General features: G+C 46.3%; 1 protein-coding gene across 1 annotated transcript in view; it reads left to right on the top strand.

Annotated features, from left to right (window-relative positions):
* The window catches only part of LOC309553457 (insulin receptor substrate 1-like), a 70015-nt gene extending 62581 nt beyond the window's left edge, over positions 1 to 7434 (top strand). The window contains exon 4 of the mRNA XM_082254665.1: positions 6630 to 7434. Within this exon, the coding sequence (XP_082110791.1) occupies positions 6630 to 6637 (8 nt within the window). The 3' untranslated portion in view covers positions 6638 to 7434. The remainder of the gene's footprint in view (positions 1 to 6629) is intronic.
* Positions 7435 to 21449: the final 14015 nt, after the last annotated feature.

Raw genomic sequence — 21449 nt, 5'->3', positions numbered from 1 at the left:
CATTGGGAAGAAAAAATACCTTGGTGGTGGGTCACCGGGAGGCGATAATGCCCCAGAGGCGGTGATCGATGGCAGGAAAAATGTCCTGGTGTCATTAGTGGGGGAAAATTCCACCAGTGATGGGTCACTACGAGGATAAAGGTCCCAAAAGTAGTGGTCGGTGACAGGAAAAAACGCCCTGGTGTCACTAGGGAGCCCCAGTGGTGGGTCACTGGGAGGAGAGAGGCCCCAGAAATGGTGGTCAGTGGCAGGACAAAAATCGTATTTTTGTACTTACCGTAAAATCCATTTCTCTGAGTTCGTCGACGGAAACAGTGCTCCATGAATGATAACTAGTGGGTCCAGGAGTAGGACTAGGCAGAACAAAAAACACCTGGCTACACCCATGGCCCATCCTCCGCTGGTATATAACCCCCTCTCTGCTCTAGGTAATAAGTTTAGTAGCAAGCAGTATTAGAAGTATCAGAACTCCATAGAGGGGTGGGTGCTGTGTCCGTTGATGAACTCAGATCGATGGATTTTACAGTAAGTACAAAAATTCAATTTTCTCTTTCATTCATCGACGGACACAGCACTCCATAAATCATATCCAAAAGCAGTGCCAAAAAGGAAAATGAGGGGTGGGGAAAATAACCCAAGGCTAAACATAAGAGACCTTAACCGGGTGACAGGAGCCCCTCTTAAACACCAGCCTGCAAAACCTTAGGGCCAAAAGAAGCATCAACAGATGCCAAAGTATCTACCTTATAGAATATCGTGAAGGTATGCACGGAAAACCAAATGGCCGCCTTGCAAACTTGCAATATTGAAGCCTGATGACGGAAGGCCCAAGAAGCACTCAGCGCCTAAGTAGAATGTGGCGTGACGGTGAAAGGTGGAACCTGACCTTTAATGGAATAGGCCTGAGTCACCATCAGTCTGAACCATCTGGAGATGGTAGACGAAGAAGTGGCCAGCCCTTTTCTTGGTCCGCCTGTAACCACAAAAAGCGAGTCTGACCTCCAAAAGGACTCATTAGCTGCCAGATACACCCGAATCGCGCAAACCACATCCAAGGTATGCAGAGCAAATTCCTTGGGCTGTGCTGGCTTGGGACACAAGGAAGGAAACACAATGTCCTCATTCAAATGGAAGTCGGAGACAACTTTGGTTCTTCGTCCTGGTCCATCATTCCTGCCCACTTTATCCCAATGGACCACTAAATAGGGACTTGCCAATTCCGATACCCTGCGGGCCTTGGTAATAGCCACCAAGAATGTAACCTTCTGGGATAACGTAGGCAAGGGAATCTCCCAAATTATTCTCAAATGGAGATTTCTGGAGAACTGAAAGCACTAAATTTAAATCCCACGGCGGCAAAAGAGACCATACAGGTGGGGGCCGCATGTCGAACCCCCTGAATGAAGGTACGAACTAAAGAGTGCATGGCTAGGGGTTGCTGAAAGAAGATTGCCAAGGCAGACACCTGGCCCTTGATGGTACTCAAGGCCAAGGTCTAATTAACGCCCTGTTAAAGAAATGTTAAGATCCGAGCCACAGAAGAGGATCGAGGATGAGCGCCAATCGACTCACACCGAGAAATGTACGCTTTCCACGTACGATGGTATATCTTGCTGGAAGACGATTTCACCATAGTAGGGATCACTGATCCAGACAGACCTCTTTCCCTCAGTACCTGGCTTTCAATCGCTAAGCCATTAAAACCACCGACTGTAAAGCAGGATAGTAGATCTGCCCTTGGGACAACAGGTCTTCTCTGAGAGGAAGCCCCCAAGGGACGTTTACAGCCACCAGGAGGATTGGAAGATCCTTGCTCTTGATTCCTCACAGGAACTGCGGAAGAAGCCCTAGCCTAGGATGATACTGGCCTTACCGTGGCCCTTGGATGCCTGTGGCATCTGTCGGAGGACCCCGTGACCTCGTCACAAACTTCGGTATCCTTCTGTGGAGCCAAATCTGCTAAAGGAGCTGCATGTAAGACTGTGCAAACAGAACCGTCTTGAAGGTGGATACCGCCAGACTCAGAACCTGTATGCAAAATGGGAGGGAGAATTATCTGTGTGACAGCAGCAAGTGAATCTGGGCCTGTGGTCGCTGAAGTTTGTGCAGAGGAAGGACCACCCTTGTCAGAAAAAGAATTTGACCTAGGTAAATCAATTCCCTGGACAGGTGATAGGAGGGACCTTAGGTAGTTCACACTAGGGATCGACCGATTATCGGCAATGCCGATATATCAGGGGCCGATATGCACTTTCTCTAAAATATTGGAATCGGCCCCTGAGGTTACCGATATTGCCGATATTTCAGGAAAGTGCTGTACCGGAGTGATGCCTGCAGCTAGAGGCATCACCCCGATACCGGCGTCCATAGCCGACGGTCGGCTGTCTTGTAATGACAACTGATGCGGCTGAAAAGCCGCTCGGCTGTCATTACAAGGAGCGGGAGGGGACATCCGCCTTCCGTGGCTCGCCCGGATCTCCCGTCCCACTGAGAGACCCAGGCATCCTACCTGCACAACCGCCGAATAGAAGACCCGATCAAAACCGCATTCGCCTCTGATCGGGTCTCCACGTAAAAAACTCGGCGGCAAATTAAAAAAAATGCGAGCATCCAAAACAGCCAAACTTGCCGTTTTTGAATGCTTTTAAGTGCAGAGGAGGGGTTTGGGGTCTTTTTGGACCCCCAGATCCCTCCACAACAGTACCGGTGAAAAATAAAAATAAAAAATTTTTTTTTTTAAATGTCTGAAAATATCGGCCGATACCGATATCCGATGACCAACATATCGGTATTGGCTCTAAAAAATAAAACTATATCGGTCGATCATTAGTTCAGACATCACCTGAACCTTTGCAGGAATTAAATCCGCACAAGGAGACTCAGGATCTAAAAAACCTGAAAAGGACAAGCTATGTCCCCCTTTCTGGGTACCCCCAAAAGAAACATTTTTCGGATCTCCTTGACGCCCACCAAAGAATTCCACGGGGCCGGAAGCCAGAAAAGAAGTCCCCCCCCACCCCAATAATGGGTGAGTGCAGACATTCGTGCTGAAGGGGTCTTCTCTGCTGGTCCAGAGAAGCTAGATCTAGGCTTACCAGACCAAGGTTGCTTGGAGCCTCCAGGGGAAGATTTGAAAGATCTATTTCCCCTATTCTCCGTCACAGAAGCACGGAAGAATTTTCTATGGGCTGAGAAGAGGGCCCTGCATCTGTGGCGAGCCTCCCTTCCTTTCCTTGACTGTGGTTGGAAGGTACTCTTCCCCCCTCCCCTTCCCCATTATACCCTTAACGATGTCATCTAGGGTAGTCCCAAACAAGTGATCGCCTTGAAAGGGCAGATCAATGAGAGCTTTCTTAGAGGCTTGGTCTGCGGACCAATTCTTAAACCACAGCACGCGCCTAATCACCACCACAGAAACAAAGTTTGGACAGCACAGGAGCTGTATCCAAAGCTGCATCACAAATAAACTGCAGCCCATGGACCAACTGGTCCGCTAAATCAACAAACGCAGCGGGGACCTGCTCACCCCCAGGCCCTGGTGCAAAAGCTTGGCCCATTCAGTTCGGGTCTGAGACATCAGGGCTGAGGCAAAGACTGGCCACCATGATGAACCAGCCATAGTAGTCTACAGACCAGCATGCTACAAACTCCGCTTTCTTGTCAGCCGGGGGCCTTAAAGGACGGGGATTCCTCTACTAGGATCATGGTTGCTTTATTCAACCTGGAAACAGGAGGCTCCACCACTGGCCCACTTTTTTAAAAGTGACTTTGTAAACGTTTGGCGACCACAAAGGGTAATTTTGGTTGTTCCCATTCCTTACAGGAAAACCTGTCAAAATAAGGTACATAATGCCTCGTACACACGCAACGATTATCGGCCGACCGATCGGCCGTCTTTTGTCCAGTGTTGTTGTGTTGGTTGAAATGTGCTCTAGACTGCACACGAATTTTCTCGGCCAACAAAAACCAACTTCAGAAGTGATGTCATGTGCTGGTTTACTTCCCGTGTGTTTTTTCTTCTCTGAGCATGCCCAGTCTTGCTCATCAGATTTTTGTCTGCCGAAATCTGTACTGACTGACGGAAAATCGGCCGTTCTGTTGACGGCCAACAAAAATTTTATAGGCTGCACACCAGATTTTTTTCGGCAGAAAAGTCGGAGTCGGTTGTCGAAAGCATCATACTAACAAGCCGAAAATCAGACGTTGGTCGAAAATTCACGGCCAACTATCGATGCGTGTGTATGAGGCATAAGGAAACACCTTTTGGAGTTGCGACTTGTGCGTACCAAACAACACAGGCACTTCCGTGGCTACATCAGCGCATCCTCCATTTTTAAAGTCTCACACACTGCAGCAATAAGTGCGTCTACCAGCGTTTTTTCATTCGCTAGTGCGACCATGGAGGAATCAATCATCACTGGATCAGGAGGTGATATTAAATCCCCCTGGATGGGCTGCGTCCATGGCGGCATCAGGCTCAGAATCAGAGAAGACCGACTGAGAAGCGAAAGGCGGGGGGCACTTCCTTCTGTGCCTTTCACCACATGCCACTTCCACCTGGGACAATAAGAACTGCAAGACCTCTGGCAGTGCAACCATGGGAAGCTGGGGTTCCAAAGGAACCTGCCACCTCTATGAGGGGGTCAGTGGGGGAGATGTGACCCTGAGGCTCCATAAGGAAAGGAAGACCTTGGAGTACAAAAACAATCTTTTGGCACCACTAAAGGATCCTCTCAAGGCTCAGGGTACCTATCGGCAGAGAGAAAAAGATAACAGGACCCCCAAAGACTCATCCTACCCTTTGGAGGAACGCAGAGAATTCAAACCCAACATCATCATGGACGATATCCTTGTTCATATGTCCTGGGCACAGGAAGAGGACACTAAGGAGGAAGAGGAGCTTCGGCATCCCCTACGAGGCTTCAGTTGTCTCCAGCATTTCCCAGACTAAAGAAAAATGGCCCCTGTGACATCATGCAGCTACACTAAAATGGCCGCCAAACCGAAGCCCAGCCAGACTAAGGGAAAATGGCCTCCTGTGACATAATCTGGCTCCACAAACCTGGCCGGAGACCAGCCAGACTAAGGTAAAATGGCCACCATCAGCTACAAACGCTGAAGCATGCTGCCAGGATCTTTCCTGCATCCTCTGCAAGGGGGCTCCCCCCTGAAGGTAGGACACACATTTACGGGAGACTCTGCTGTGCACTCTGCACTGGGACCCCACTGAACTATACCCACACTGCAAACATGCACCTAGGGGCCTCCTACACTAGGACCCCTTCAGACTACCAGGGCAGGACAAACACTATCCCAGGAACCTTACAGAGTGGGGATAGAGGGGGGAGACCCAAGGGGTCTCTGCTGTGTTCTCTGCCCTGGGACCCCCCCACCAGCCTCTATGTCCAGAAAGGGAGGAATGGGAGTGGGGGAAGCCCAGTTCAGTGAGGGATTTAAGTATGGGAGGAGGGAACCTGCAGGCAGGTCTGACTGTCCCTGGAGGATAGCCGCGTCCACCCCAAAGAAAACCACCAAAAGGGGAGGGGGGGGGACTGTATTTACCCTTCCATGGCACAGGTAACGCTCCAGACAGAACTCCTTGCCACTGAAGTAGGGGAGCTGTCGGCCAAGGGACAACTGCGTCTCAGACCCAAGCCCGGTCGTATGCGACCCTGCGAGATGTTTAACTCACGGGCCAGCCTCTGTCCATGAGGCCATGTAACCACCAACCTAGCGTGCAGCTGCAGTCTGAACGCGCTCGCTGGCTGGGCTGGGGGGAACCAGTGGATCTAGATTATCCAGCCCTTCGCCCAGCCTGGTAGTTGATTTGTAAATTTCCCAAGAGAAAAAACAAAAAAGATGTAAGGAAGGAGAAAATTGCTAGGACCAGAGATCGCAGCCAGGAGCCTAGGTCCCTACTCCTGCCTAGACAGATTAAAACTGATTACCTAGAGCAGGGAGGGGGGTGTTATACCAGCTGAGGACAGCCCATGGGCGTAGCCAGGTGTTTTGTGCTGCCTAGACCTAGTCCTACTCCTGGAGGAGGAAATATAACCCACTAGTTACGATTTATGGAGCGATGTGTCTGTCGATGAATGAAAATGCCTTGTTGTCCATGTCATTGAGAGACATAATTGCCCAGTGCTATCAGTTTTTTTCCTATTCATTCTTTCGGTCCATATTATAGGTGCATACTAGGGGCGTGTCCTTTTGGATACATATTTGCTGGTAAAGGTGTCCCTCTTTCCTGGGAATTAGTTGAAGTTCTGGGACAGTTGTGGGTTGTACCACCTATAATGGTCATCGGTCAGCAATATATCACTATTGCAGTGATCTGTTACTGCCAGGAAATACAGAGGGGAGCAGGATCCGGTCCATCCAATCTAAAACTGGAAACCAGTCACAAGAAGTGCTTATGATGTCACCACTGACATCACAGAACCTTTTGTTTACTGTACTGCTACAAAGCCCACCCCCACCGCACTCAGCTGTGAATGCAGAATACAGTCAGTCTTACTGCCCCACCCTGTGAAGGCCTGGCAGTGGTTGATCTATAATTATGTTTTGGGTTTCTGTTATAAAGAAAAAGGCAACGTATATTAAATTTTGTTTCTTTTTTTTCCCACTAGAATGCTAAAAATGGAATCCTGAGACCCGGCCAGACTCTTCTCATGAAAAGCAAGATGGCTGACTTGGCGTATTCTGCACAAAACTATTGCCGTTTCTCTATTTGCACTTTCTGTAAATCTCGCATCTGCCAGAAGCTTCAGGATCGGTCTTTTCGAAGGGAGGAAAAAAAAGTGCCTTTTTTTTTTCTTTTGCGAAATAGTTTTTTTTTTTTCTTCTGGAATTGCAGTTGACAATGTTGGTCTTGGCCGCCATCACACCCTACTCGGCATTGAAATGAGAACGGAGGTCCGATGCACAGGGAGGAAACATTTGCCTTGATAGGTCAGGTTTATAGAAGGAACACTGACTGTATAGGATGTTTTTTTTTTTTTTTTTTGGCCGACAAGTAGCCTATATTTTTGGTGCTTGCAGCAAGCTGCTTCATGGGGGTGACGTTATCGGTGAGTTGGCCATTTTGGGACTTGTTAGAAATTTCTACCTGAAATCGCGAGGCTCCGGATGCCTTAGCAATTACATTTGACCGCCTTGTTGACATCTCGCAAAATGGCCTCCGGCACCGACTGGGTCTTTACGACTGAGATTTTTTTTTTTTTGCTGAGTTTATCATAGAAATAGATATTGGTACTCAAAGGATGTAAATCCTATTGTGGTTAAATGTAGAAGGTATGATGTAAGGGGGCTGCCATGGCTTCAAAACCATTGGCTGTCCAATTCCCAGAGCCACATGTAGCTACACATGGCGAGCCAAATAGTGATTAACCACCATTCAGACACACAATTGTACAACATGGCTGCTTGACCCCCCCCCCCCCCTCCCCCTCCCATTCCTCTTGAGGTTGGGTTGGGGAGAATTTTTGCATTTCGAATACTTTTCTGGTACGAGTCTGTTTTTGTTGGGTTGTTTACGATCTAATGGCTGTGTGACACGGCCTCAATGCAGCCATATTGTATCTTTAACCAATACGTGAGGGCTTGAGCCCGCTTCACCAGGGACGTTTCTGCCAATGTGTGAGGGCTTGAGCCCGCTTCCCCAGGGATGTTCCTGCCAATACCTGAGGGCTTGGGCACACTTCACCAGGGATGTTCCTGCCAATGCGTGAGGGCTTAAGCCCGCTTCCCCAGGGATGTTCCTGCCAATACCTGAGGGCTTGGGCACACTTCACCAGGGATGTTCTTGCTATTATGTGAGGGCCTGAGCCTACTTCACCAGGGACATTCCTGCCAATAGCTGAGGGCTTGAGCTTGCTTCACCAGGGATGTTCCTGCCAATACAGGAGGGCTTAAGCTTGCTTCACCAGGGCTGTTCCTCCCAATACAGGAAGGCTTGAGACTGCTTCACCAGGGACGTGCCTGCTAATACGGGAAGGCTTGAGACCACTTCACCAGGGACAATCCTGCCAATATGGGAGGGCTTGAGCCTGCTTTACCAGCGATGTTCCTGCCAATACAGGAGGGCTTAAGCCCGCTTCACCAGGGACATTCCTATAGGTACGAGACACTCAATCTCAATGAACTAAGAGTCCTCTTTGTGCAATGGGCAGGTACTTCGTATAGGCGTGGGTCGGCCTTGGACTCATTTTAGATCAATTTACTTTTCTGAAACCAAAAGGAAAAAAAAAAAAAATATATATATGTATGTATAGATGTTTATGCAGATGATATAATATATAGAGTAAGATTAAAGTATTATGGGGATGGACGTAGGAATCTTAAACGATGGAGTTACGTGTTATCCAGGTGATGTTCAACAGCAGCGGTTTAGCACCGAATTACGGTAAAACCTCCCTGATGGTTCCTCCTGGTAATCCTGAGGCTCAGGGGTGACCTACGACTGGACTTAATGATTTCACAGGTGTCAATATATGCAAGAGACCATTTTATATCCCCCTCAATGTGCTGCTTTATACCTGGATAGAACCAAAAAAAAATAAAAAAAATTGTATTTTAAGCTTGTCTCCCCCCATATTTAGTGGGTAAGTGGAACATTCCAAGATTTGATGGTGCTGCGGGGGTGGGGCTGAGTAAGAAAAAGGAATCTGAGCCAATGTGAATGCTCACTTTGCCATAAGGGTGTCCTGGGTTTGGTTAGTGAACTATTTCCAAAACCGAAGGAGGGGGTACTCAAAAGATGGGAGCCGCCAGAAGCCTGGAAGTTTGCCTTGTATAAGCTAAGTCTATTAATAAAGTGTTCTAAATGCCTTTGCAGCTGAGTTTTTTTTTGGGGGGGTGGTGGTTAAGAGGTTATCCTTACATCAGGCACTGATCATATAGTCAATCATGTCAATTTTTAAACAAATGCTGGTGGGTCCCATGGGGAGACCCCTTTCCTCATCTTTTGTACTGGTGTCACCTGGACAATTGAGAAAAATGACCCACTGATGAAGTCAAAGAGCTCATTATTTCTTCTCTTTCCGAACCCTTGAGCACCTATGAAAAAATGTGCTGTACCAAATGCCACAGCATTCGCAGAGGTCATGAATCATTCCAGTAAGGTGTCTAATTCCTATGATCTTCAGCGCCCTCTAGTGACCATAATGTGATATTCCACTGATTAAAGTATTTCAGGAAAATATTGCCAATTGGCCACTAGATGGAGCTGACGATCTTAGGAAATAAAAGTATTAAAATATGGGGAGCTGTGTGAGTGCTGTCATATTTGTACAGAAAACGTTTTGTAAATGAACCCCTTGCTGTTTCCACTGATTGTCAGAATTTGTTTTTCATAAGGAGATAATCAGGACCTGTAGCATGTTATACTGTAGCGCCATGCCAAAATAATTCCTGTGTTTGAGTGGAGCAGCGACTGATTTCCCTGTCAAGTCTGCATGGCTGTCTAGGATTCTTATGAGAAAATTCCTGGCCTTCCCCCCCACCCTAGTGTATCTATAGAAGGTGGAGCTTCCTGGCCTTCCCCCCACCCTAGTGTATCTATAGAAGGTGGAGCTTCCTGGCCTTCCCCCCACCCTAGTGTATCTATAGAAGGTGGAGCTTCCTGGCCTTCCCCCCACCCTAGTGTATCTATAGAAGGTGGAGCTTCCTGGCCTTCCCCCCCCACCCTAGTGTATCTATAGAAGGTGGAGCTTCCTGGTCTTCCCCCCACCCTAGTGTATCTATAGAAGGTGGAGCTTCCTGGCCTTCCCCCCCACCCTAGTGTATCTATAGAAGGTGGAGCTTCCTGGCCTTCCCCCCCCCACCCTAGTGTATCTATAGAAGGTGGAGCTTCCTGGTCTTCCCCCCACCCTAGTGTATCTATAGAAGGTGGAGCTTCCTGGCCTTCCCCCCACCCTAGTGTATCTATAGAAGGTGGAGCTTCCTGGCCTTCCCCCCCCACCCTAGTGTATCTATAGAAGGTGGAGCTTCCTGGCCTTCCCCCCACCCTAGTGTATCTATAGAAGGTGGAGCTTCCTGGCCTTCCCCCCCCCACCCTAGTGTATCTATAGAAGGTGGAGCTTCCTGGTCTTCCCCCCACCCTAGTGTATCTATAGAAGGTGGAGCTTCCTGGCCTTCCCCCCCACCCTAGTGTATCTATAGAAGGTGGAGCTTCCTGGCCTTCCCCCCCCACCCTAGTGTATCTATAGAAGGTGGAGCTTCCTGGTCTTCCCCCCACCCTAGTGTATCTATAGAAGGTGGAGCTTCCTGGCCTTCCCCCCACCCTAGTGTATCTATAGAAGGTGGAGCTTCCTGGCCTTCCCCCCCACCCTAGTGTATCTATAGAAGGTAGAGCTTCCTGGCCTTCCCCCCACCCTAGTGTATCTATAGAAGGTGGAGCTTCCTGGCCTTCCCCCCCCCACCCTAGTGTATCTATAGAAGGTGGAGCTTCCTGGCCTTCCCCCCCACCCTAGTGTATCTATAGAAGGTGGAGCTTCCTGGCCTTCCCCCCACCCTAGTGTATCTATAGAAGGTGGAGCTTCCTGGCCTTCCCCCCACCCTAGCGTATCTATAGAAGGTGGAGCTTCCTGGCCTTCCCCCCACCCTAGCGTATCAATAGAAGGTGGAGCTTCCTGGCCTTCCCCCCACCCTAGCGTATCTATAGAAGGTGGAGCTTCCTGGTCTTCCCCCCACCCTAGCGTATCTATAGAAGGTGGAGCTTCCTGGCCTTCCCCCAACCCTAGTGTATCTATAGAAGGTGGAGCTTCCTGGCCTTCCCCCCCACCCTAGTGTATCTATAGAAGGTGGAGCTTCCTGGCCTTCCCCCCCACCCTAGTGTATCTATAGAAGGTGGAGCTTCCTGGCCTTCCCCCCACCCTAGTGTATCTATAGAAGGTGGAGCTTCCTGGCCTTCCCCCCCACCCTAGTGTATCTATAGAAGGTGGAGCTTCCTGGCCTTCCCCCCACCCTAGTGTATCTATAGAAGGTGGAGCTTCCTGGCCTTCCCCCCCACCCTAGTGTATCTATAGAAGGTGGAGCTTCCTGGCCTTCCCCCCCACCCTAGTGTATCTATAGAAGGTGGAGCTTCCTGGCCTTCCCCCCACCCTAGTGTATCTATAGAAGGTGGAGCTTGTCTTTTCACCTGAGCTACTAGTGTCACCAGCCATGATGGATGCATATTACCTGCCCTCCCTGCTATGGCATGAGAACCACCCCTTATGGTGGCCATGTTGATTAAGGCGGCTGGTCAGGGGACAGTAAAACCACAGCTTAATAGCCTATTTTTAATACCCCCTTTTTCCATAATACAAAGCCACACCTTAATTACGAGGAAAAGGGTGGGGTTTTTCTGAAATACCACCGAATCTATATAAACATTCCACATTTTTTTATTCTCATAAAAAGGACGAAAAAAATCAATCTAATATTCATGACTGCTCCTCATTGGACCATGAAACAAGAGATCTTTGCAATCTCGTAGTTGTATGCTGATTTTTATCCAATTCCATCCATTCCTTGGACCAAAGTCCACTTTTTCAAGGATGTGCAATGCAATTCAAATGTTGAAGAGGATCTCATGTGATGTTTCATAGTAGATTGTACAACAAATCTATATCAAGGGGCATTGCCAAAAGATCAGAAGGTGCCCGAGATTAAAACCACACCTGTCCAGGAGAAGAGTCTCAGGAAAGAGTAGGACCCATGCAAATGGTAGGATCTAATGTGATGGATCATAGTAGATGGTTAAACAAATCCATATCACCACTTATTAACCACTTAAGCCCTGGAAGATTTTACCCCCTTCCTGACCAGGGGGTATTTTGCGATTCGGCACTGCGTGACTTTAACGGACAATTGCACGGTCATGTGAAGCTGTACCTAAACTAATTTGACGTCCTTTTTTTCTCACAAACAGAGCTTTCTTTTGGTGGTATTTGATCACCTGTGCGATTTTTTTTTTTTTTTTGATCATGCGCTATAAACAAAAAAAGAGCGTACATTTTACAAAAATAACAATATTTTTCTATATGAAATTCCCCCCAAAAAATTTAAAAATCTAAATTTTTTAACATTTTCGGCCAATTTGTTTTATGCTACATATGTTTGGTAAATAAAATCGCAATAAGCGTATTTTGATTGGTTTGAGCAAAATTTATCGCGTTTTACTAACTAAGGGAAAGCTTTTTGTCATTTTTGTTGTTTTTTTTTTTAAACGAGTAATGGCGGCGATCTGCGTTTTTTTTTTTTTGCGGGTCTGCGACATTGCGGCGGACAGATCTGACCCTTGACTGACATTTTTGACACTTTTGGGGGTACCAGTGACATTACTACAGTAATCAGTGCTATACATATGCACTGTTACTGTACAAAATGACATTGGCAGGGAAGGGGTTAACTTTATTGGAGAAGGAGGGGTTAAGTGTGTCCCTAGGGGGCGTGCTTCTAACTGTGTAGGGATGTGGCTGTTTGTGTAACTACAGAGATATACGATCCTACATAGCAGGACCGTATGATCTCTGCACTTACACAGGGGAGAATGACAGACGGCTTTTTTTACATTAGCCGCCTGCCTTTCTCCCTCTGTACCGGACGATCGAGAGTGACCGGCGGACATCGGGTGCGCCAGGCACACGCGCGGGGGTGTCCGTGAACGAGCCCCCAATTGGCTCGCAGGTGAGTGACGTACCCATACGTCACTTTGCCTGCATGGGGCTGACCGCCGCAGTATATGTACTTTCGGCGGTCGGCAAGCGGTTAAGTCAGTAAAATGTTATAAGACCAGAGTGCACCCAATAACTAGGGCAGCACCTCTGCAGAAGATCCTCAGGAAAGGTGATGGATCGTAATCATTCAATAAATCTTTCTCGGGGATCATCAGTAAATTGGGGAAAGATCAGAAGGCACCAGATATCGAGCACATGTCCAGGAGAGGGTCCTCAGAAAAGGATAGGATCTCATGTGATGGGTCATTGTAGATTGTTCAACAAATGTACATCAATAGTCATCCGTAAAATGTTGAGAGATCAGAAGGCACTTTGCACGGGGCATACCCTTTCTCGAGCATCTTCTCCTGGACAGGGGAGGTCCTCCATACCAAGGGTAGGATCTAATGTGATGGACCATAATAGATGGTTCAACAAATCTATATTAACATTCGTTATTAAAATGCTGAAAGATTAGTGGGCACTCAGTAACCAGGACAGTGCATCTTCAGGATAGGATCCTCAGGAAAGGGTAGGATCTAATGTGATGATCATAGTAGATGGTTCAACAAGTTTATATCAAGAGTCACTAGTAAAAGGTAGAGCAAGACTAGAAGGCACCAGAGATTGAGGATCGCACATGTGTAGAAGATGCTCAGAAAAGGGTAGACTCTCATGTGATGGGTCATTGTAGACTGTTCAACAAATCTACATCAATGGTCAGTAGTAGCACATAAGTCCAGGAGAAGATCCCCAAGGTAGAGTAGACACCATGTGAAGGGTAGGATCTCATGTGATGGCTCATTGTAGATTATTGAACAAGTCTACATCAATGGTCATTAGTAGAATGCTGGGAGATCAGAAAGCACCCAATATCGTGGACCACATAAGTCCAGAAGATCCCCAGGGTAGAGTAGACACCATGTGAAGGGTAGGATCTCATGTTCTGGATCATTGTAGATTATTGAACAAGTCTACATCAATGCCCATTAGTTGAATGTTGAAAGATCAGAAAGCACCCAATATCGAGGACCACATAAGTCCAGGAGAAGATCCCCAGGGTAGAGTAGACACCATGTGCAGGGTAGGATCTCATGTGATGGATCATTGAAAATTATTGAACAAGTCTACATCAATGGTCATTAGTAGAATGCTGAGAGATCAGAAAGCACCCAATATCGAGGACCACATAAGTCCAGGAAAAGATCCTCAGGGAAGGGTAGACCCCATGTGAAGGGTAGGGTCTCATGTGATGGATCATTGTAGATTATTGAACAAGTCTACATTAATGGTCATTGGTATAATGCTGAAAGATCAGAAAGCACCCAATATCGAGTACCACATAAGTCCAGGAGAAGATCCTTAGGGTAGGATAGACAACATGTGAAGGGTAGGATCTTATGTTCTGGATCATTGAAAAATATTGAACAAGTCTACATCGATGGTCATTAGTAGAATGTTGAAAGATCAGAAAGCACACAAGATGGAAGACCACAAAAATCTAGAATATCCTCAGGGAAGGGTCAACACCATGTGAAGGGTAGGATCTCATGTGATGGAATATTGTAGTTTTTTGAACAAGTCTACATCAATGGTCATTAGTAGAATGCTGAGAGATCAGAAAGCACCCAATATCGAGGACCACATAAGTCCAGGAGAAGATCCTTGGGGTAGGATAGATAACATGTGAAGGGTAGGATTGTCGTGGAAATTAATAGGGCTTGGAGCATAGAAACCCGCTTCAGTGCGCTCAAAATTAATACGCACCAAACACTATTAATAGCTTGTACTGAAAAGTAGAATTGTACTGCTCTTCTGTATAAAGTTTCCCAGCGCTGGCAGCAAAGAAAATGAACAGACATCCTTGCTGTAGTCAATTCGATGCTCTCTGGAGGGTTCCTCTGAGTAACTGCTTCCTCCAGGACACATCAGGTTTATTTAACAAAAAGGGAGTTACAGGGAGTGGCTTCAAGAGCACCAATCACAGAACATGTATACACTCAAAAAACACAATAGAACCTGTGGAGTACATGCCCATGAATGGACACGAGCGAAAAAAAGGGCTCAACTGCCACAAGGGGCACATGGCTTTTCATTGTTCAATCATGTCAATCCATAAACATGAATCCATTACCTGTTAATGGGTCTTCATCAAACATGATTCACATATAAAGCAGATTTGATAGTGACCATTCTATTTGTTCCAGTTGATGAGGTTTTATCTGCATAAGATAATAGCAGCAGCCCCTCAGTCACACCGATCGAATGTGACTAAAAGGTGCCATCTATTAATCTTGGTAAAATGATAAGAATTTCCATATCACAAACATATCTCAGCAGTACAGGGCCCCGAACTGCGGACATAGATCCGTGCGATGGACTCTCTTTGCTACTAGTACTGTGCCATCTCATCCAATGGAAGGTTTTAACTAACAAGTCTTTCCTGCAATGACAGTTAAAGCGACAATCACTGTAAATAGTGATTATCGGTAAAACCGACACTGGGAGACATTATGACTATTTAACTAAAGAAATGTCCACAACCAAAATTTCCACAACAAGGATCTCATGTGATGAATCCTTGAAGAATATTGAACAAGTCTACATCGATGGTCATTAGTAGAATGTTGGGAGATCAGAAAGCACTCATTTTGGAGGACCACATAAGTCCGGGAGAAGATCCTCAGGGAACACTATGCGAAGGATGATTGTAGATTGCTGAACAAGTCTACATCAATGGTCATTAGTAAAATGTCAGGAGATCACAAAGCACCTGCTACTGAGGACCATGCATGTCTAAAACAAGATCCTCAGAAAAGGGTAGGCCCGATACGAATAGGCCAACCAGCCTGCTGTCACCTACCTTACAGATCCTCTTTAATCTTTGTAGTTGGGGCATACCTAACAACTTACAAAGCCACAACTTGGCCTCCATCCACATCACTAACCTATTATGAAAAAAACAACCTACTCATTCTATTTGTTCTGATTATAACCTCCTGCTCTCTAGCTCCCTTGTCTCCTCCTCGTATGCTCGCTTCCAGGACTTCTGCTGACCCTCTCCCATCCTCTGGAATACCCTACCCCAATCTGTCCGACTACCTCCTACTCTGTCCACTTTTAGATGATCCCTGAAAACCCTTCTCTTTAGAGAAGCCTATTCTGGCTCCACCTAACAATGGTACTTTTATTTTCTCCATCAACTCATCCACCACAGTTATTACTTTTCGTATCGCTTGACCCTCTCTCCTAGATTGTAAGCTCTAACAAGCAGGGCCCTCTGATTCCTCCTGTATTGAATTGTATTGTAACTGTACTGTCTGCCCTCATGTTGTAAAGTGCTGTGCAAAATGTTGGCGCTATATAAATCCTATATAATAAAATGACTACCCTTTCCTGAGGATCCTCCCCTGGGCATGTGTAGTCCTCAATATCAGATGCCTTCTAATCTGTTAACATTTTACTAATGACCATTGATGTGTTTCAACAAAGTACAAGGATCCATCACATGAAAAAGCGGGGCTTTATTCCAAGGAACATGTGAGATGAAAATCAGCAAGATGGTTTGTCATGTCTTGTATAACTATGGATCTCTTGACCCATGTTCTACGGAAGAGAAGTCATGAACGTCAGATGAACTTTTTGTCTATTTTATGAAAAAAAATTGAATTTGGATTGTTTATAAATATATATGTATATATACATACATACACACACACACACACATATATATATATATATATACACATACATACAGTACCTCACAAAAGTGAGTACACCCTTCACATTTCTGTAAATACTTTATTCTATCTTTTCATGTGACAACACTGAAGAAATGACACTTTGCTACAATGTAAAGTAGTGAGTGTACAGCTTGTATAACAGTGTAAATTTGCTGTCCCCTCAAAATAACTCAACACACAGCCATTAATGTCTAAATCACTGGCAACAAAAGTGAGTACACCCCTAAGTGACAATGTCCAAATTGGGCCCACAGTGTCAATATTTTGTGTGGCCACCATTATTTTCCAGCACTGCCTTAACCCTCTTGGGCATGGAGTTCACCAGAGCTTCACAGGTTGCCACTGGAGTCCTCTTCCACTCCTCCATGATGACATCACGGAGCTGGTGGATGTTAGAGACCTTGCGCTCCTCCACCTTTCGTTTGGGGATTCCCCACAGATGCTCAATAGGGTTTGGGTCTGGAGACATGCTTGGCCAGTCCATCACCTTTACCCTCAGCTTCTTTAGCAAGGCAGAGGTCATCCTGGAGGTGTGTTGGGGTCGTTATGTTGGAATATTGCCCTGCGGCCCAGTCTCTGAAGGGAGGGGATCATGCTCTGCTTCAGTATGTCACAGTACATGTTGGCATTCATGGTTCCCTCAATGAACTGTAGCTCCCCAGTGCCGGCAGCACTCATGCAGCCCCAGACCATGACACTCCCACCACCATGCTTGACTGTAGGGAAGACACACTTGTCTTTGTATTCCTTACCACGCTTGACACCATCTGAGCCAAATAAGTTTATCTTGGTCTCATCAGACCACAGGACATGGTTCCACTAATCCATGTCCTTAGTCTGCTTGTCTTCAGCAAACTGTTTGTGGGCTTTCTTGTGCATCATCTTTAGAAGAGGCTTCCTTCTGGGATGACAGCCATGCAGACCAATTTGATGCAGTGTGCGGTGTATGGTCTGAGCACTGACAGGCTGACCCCCCACCCCTTCAACCTCTGCAGCAAGGCTGGCAGCACTCATACGTCTATTTCCCAAAGACAACCTCTGGATATGACGCTGAGCACGTGCACTCAACTACTTTGGTCGACCAGGGCGAAGCCTGTTCTGAGTGGAACCTAACCTGTTAAACCACTGTATGGCCTTGGCCACCATGCTGCAGCTCAGTTTCAGGGTCTTGGCAATCTTCTTATGGCCTAGGCCATCTTTATGTAGAGCAACAATTCTTTTTTTAAGATCCTCAGAGAGTTCTTTGCCATGAGGTGCCATGTTGAAATTCCAGTGACCAGTATGAGCGAGTGAGAGCGATAACACCAAATTTAACACACCTGCTCCCCATTCACACCTGAGACCTTGTAACACTAGCGAGTCACATGACACCGGGGACGGAAAATGGCTAATTGGGCCCAATTTGGACATATTTCACTTAGGGGTGTACTCACTTTTGTTGCCAGCGGTTTAGACATTAATGGCTGTGCGTTGAGTTATTTTGAGGGGACAGCAAATTTACACTGTTATACAAGCTGTACACTCACTACTTTACATTGTAGCAAAGTGTCATTTCTTCAGTGTTGTCACATGAAAAAAAGATAGAATAAAATATTTACAAAAATGTGAGGGGTGTACTCACTTTTGTGAGATACTGTATATATATATATATAGTGGCTTTGACTATTACATATCAGAAATCCTACTTTTTTTCCCCCCAGTTTTTGGGGTGTAGATTGTATGTAAAGAAAACCGCCACATCGTGACCATGACAACCGTTTCCCAGAATCCTTCTTCCTCCCAATTCTATAATTGGCTCCATTACTCTCCCGCAAGTCTGTACACAAGCTGGACTTCAGATTCCAGGCGGCCTGTTCAATGGAACGCGGCATCCCACCAACGACCTTGGCGTTTATTCATTAATCTACAGCTTCAGTGTTGGATGTCAGGAATGAAATCTAAGCCCAATAATGTGCCCATAATAATGGCAGACCCATCCATCAGGCGCTCATTTTGAAAGATTTCAGCAGCTGCAGTGGAATAACTGATATCACCGAAGGGTCTCCGGTTCCGTGCGGTGAAATGCCCGCAATATACGGGGCAGACGTGGAAGATATTGTTTTTATTCTTTTTCAACAACACTGGGATTTAAGCATAGTGAAAGCTGAAGATTCATGGTATATAATAATATACATAATGTATATATCCAGAACTATAATTATAGGTAATGGACGCCAGCAAAAATACGCCGCCGACAAACTGGCGTACCAAAGATCGAAAGAGCAGTCATACCGGGAAAGATGGAGGACTGGAGAAGAGGCCCTGACCTGGGTGGGTTATGGCATATGTATGTACTATTACATTACAGCCAGGGACTTTACTTCTTCAATTAAAGGACAACACCCCTAGGTGAGCACTGTAGAGCATTCCGGAAACGTAACTTGCCATATCCCACAACCGTGAGATATTCCCCCCCCAGTAGTTTGTGTCTCTGCCCCTCCCACAATGGTGAGATTTCCCTGCATTAGTTTGTCTCTGCCCCTCCCACAATGGTGAGATTTCCTGCAGTAGTTTGTCTCTGCCCCTCCCACAATGGTGAGATTTCCCCGCAGTAGTTTGTGTCTCTGCCCCTCCCACAATGGTGAGCTTTCCCTGCATTAGTTTGTCTCTGCCCCTCCCACAATGGTGAGATTTCCTGCAGTAGTTTGTCTCTGCCCCTCCCACAATGGTGAGATTTCCCCGCAGTAGTTTGTGTCTCTGCCCCTCCCACAATGGTGAGATTTCCCTGCATTAGTTTGTCTCTGCCCCTCCCACAATGGTGAGATTTCCTGCAGTAGTTTGTCTCTGCCCCTCCCACAATGGTGAGATTTCCCCGCAGTAGTTTGTGTCTCTGCCCCTCCCACAATGGTGAGCTTTCCTGCAGTAATTTGTGTTTCTGCCCCTCCCACAATGGTGAGATTTCCCGCAGTTTGTGTTTCTGCCCCTCCCACAATGGGGAGATTTCCCTGCACTCGTTTGCGTCTCTGCCCCTCCCACAAGGATGAGATTTCCCTGCAGTAGTTTGTGTCTCCGCCCCTCACACGATGAGATTTCCCTGCAGTAGTTTGTGTCTCTGCCCCTCCCACGATGAGATTTCCCTGCAGTAGTTTGTGTCTCCGCCCCTCCCACAATGATGAGATTTTCCCGCAGTAGTTTGTGTTTCTGCCCCTCCCACAATGGGGAGATTTCCCTGCACTCATTTGCGTCTCTGCCCCTCCCACAAGTATGAGATTTCCTGCAGCAGTTTGTGACTCTGCCCCTCCCACAAGGATGAGATTTTCCTGCAGTAGTTTGTGTCTCCGCCCCTCCCACGATGAGATTTCCCTGCAGTAGTTTGTGACTCTGCCCCTCCCACAAGGATGAGATTTCCCTGCAGTAGTTTGTGTCTCTGCCCCTCCCACAATGGTGAGATTTCCTTGCAGTAGTTTGTGTCTCCGCCCCTCCCACAATGGTGAGATTTCCCTGCAGTAGTTTGTGTCTCTGCCCCTCCCACAATGGTGAGATTTCCTTGCAGTAGTTTGTGTCTCTGCCCCTCCCACAATAGGAAGATTTCCTGCAGTAGTTTGTGTCTCTGCCCCTCCCACAATGGTGAGATTTCCCTGCAGTAGTTTGTGTCTCTGCCCCTCCCACAATGGTGAGATTTCCTGCAGTAGTTTGTGTCTCTGCCCCTCCCACAATGGTGAGATTTCCTGCAGTAGTTTGTGTCTCTGCCCCTCCCACAATGATGAGATTTTCCTGCAGTAGTTTGTGTCTCTGCCCCTCCCACAATGATGAGATTTTCCTGCAGTAGTTTGTGTCTCTGCCCCTCCTACAATGGTGAGATTTCCTGCAGTAGTTTGTGTCTCTGCCCCTCCCACAATGATGAGATTTTCCTGCAGTAGTTTGTGTCTCTGCCCCTCCTACAATGGTGAGATTTCCCTGCAGTAGTTTGTGTCTCTGCCCCTCCTACAATGGTGAGATTTCCTGCAGTAGTTTGTGTCTCTGCCCCTCCCACAATGATGAGATTTCCTGCAGTAGTTTGTGTCTCTGCCCCTCCCACAATAGGAAGATTTCCTGCAGTAGTTTGTGTCTCTGCCCCTCCCACAATGGTGAGATTTCCTAGCAGCTGGCATGATCGGAGCCTGCAGGAAAAACATGAATTACTCATCTCACATAACAAGTAACCTTTAACCACTTCTGGACCGGAAGATTTCCCCCCTTAATGACCAGGCCCTATTTTACGATTCGGCACTGCGTTACTTTAACTGACAATCGCGCGGTCGTGTGACGCTGTACCCAAATAAAATTGATGTCACTTTTTCCCCACAAACAGAGCTTTCTTTTGGAGGTATTTGATCACCTGTGCGATTTTTATTTTTTGTGCTATAAACAAAAAAAAAAAAAAGCGACAATTCTGAAAAAAAAAAAAAAAAAATATTTTTCACATTCTGCTATATAACATTCCCAAAAAAAAAAAAAATAAATGTAAAAATCAAATTTTTTTTTTAACATTTTAGGCCAATTTGTTTTCTGCTACATATTTTTGGTAAAAAAAAAAAAAAAATCGCAATAACCGTATTTTGATTGTTTTGCGCAAAATTTATTGCGTCTACTAACTACAGGAAAGATTTATGTCATTTTTATTGTTTTTTTTTTTTATTAGCAATGGCGGCGATCTGCGATTTTTAGCGGGACTGAAGAAGGTGTCACTGGTGTATATCATATCGCCATAAAGCTTCATTTCCCAGCATCAGTCTATTCATATCACTAATCACAAAAATCTCACCCAATTGTAAATAACTTTTTTTTTTTTTTATTACACAACTGACCATCAGTGTATAAAAAAATATAATGCTGAATTAAAAATATATTAAACATAACAATTCAACATGTGCAAACTTTTAACAACAAGTGCAAAACTTTTAACAAGTGCAAAACGTAACAGGAAATAAATACTGAACAGGAAAGAAAATGGGAGTTCTAAAACAAGCCTGAGGAAAACTGCCCC

The sequence above is a fragment of the Pelophylax lessonae genome, assembly GCF_965119305.1.
Source record: "Pelophylax lessonae genome assembly, chromosome: 4".
NCBI lineage: Eukaryota > Metazoa > Chordata > Amphibia > Anura > Ranidae > Pelophylax > Pelophylax lessonae.
The sequence above is the reverse complement of the archived record's forward strand: the minus strand, read 5'-3'. Positions and strand labels throughout refer to the sequence as shown.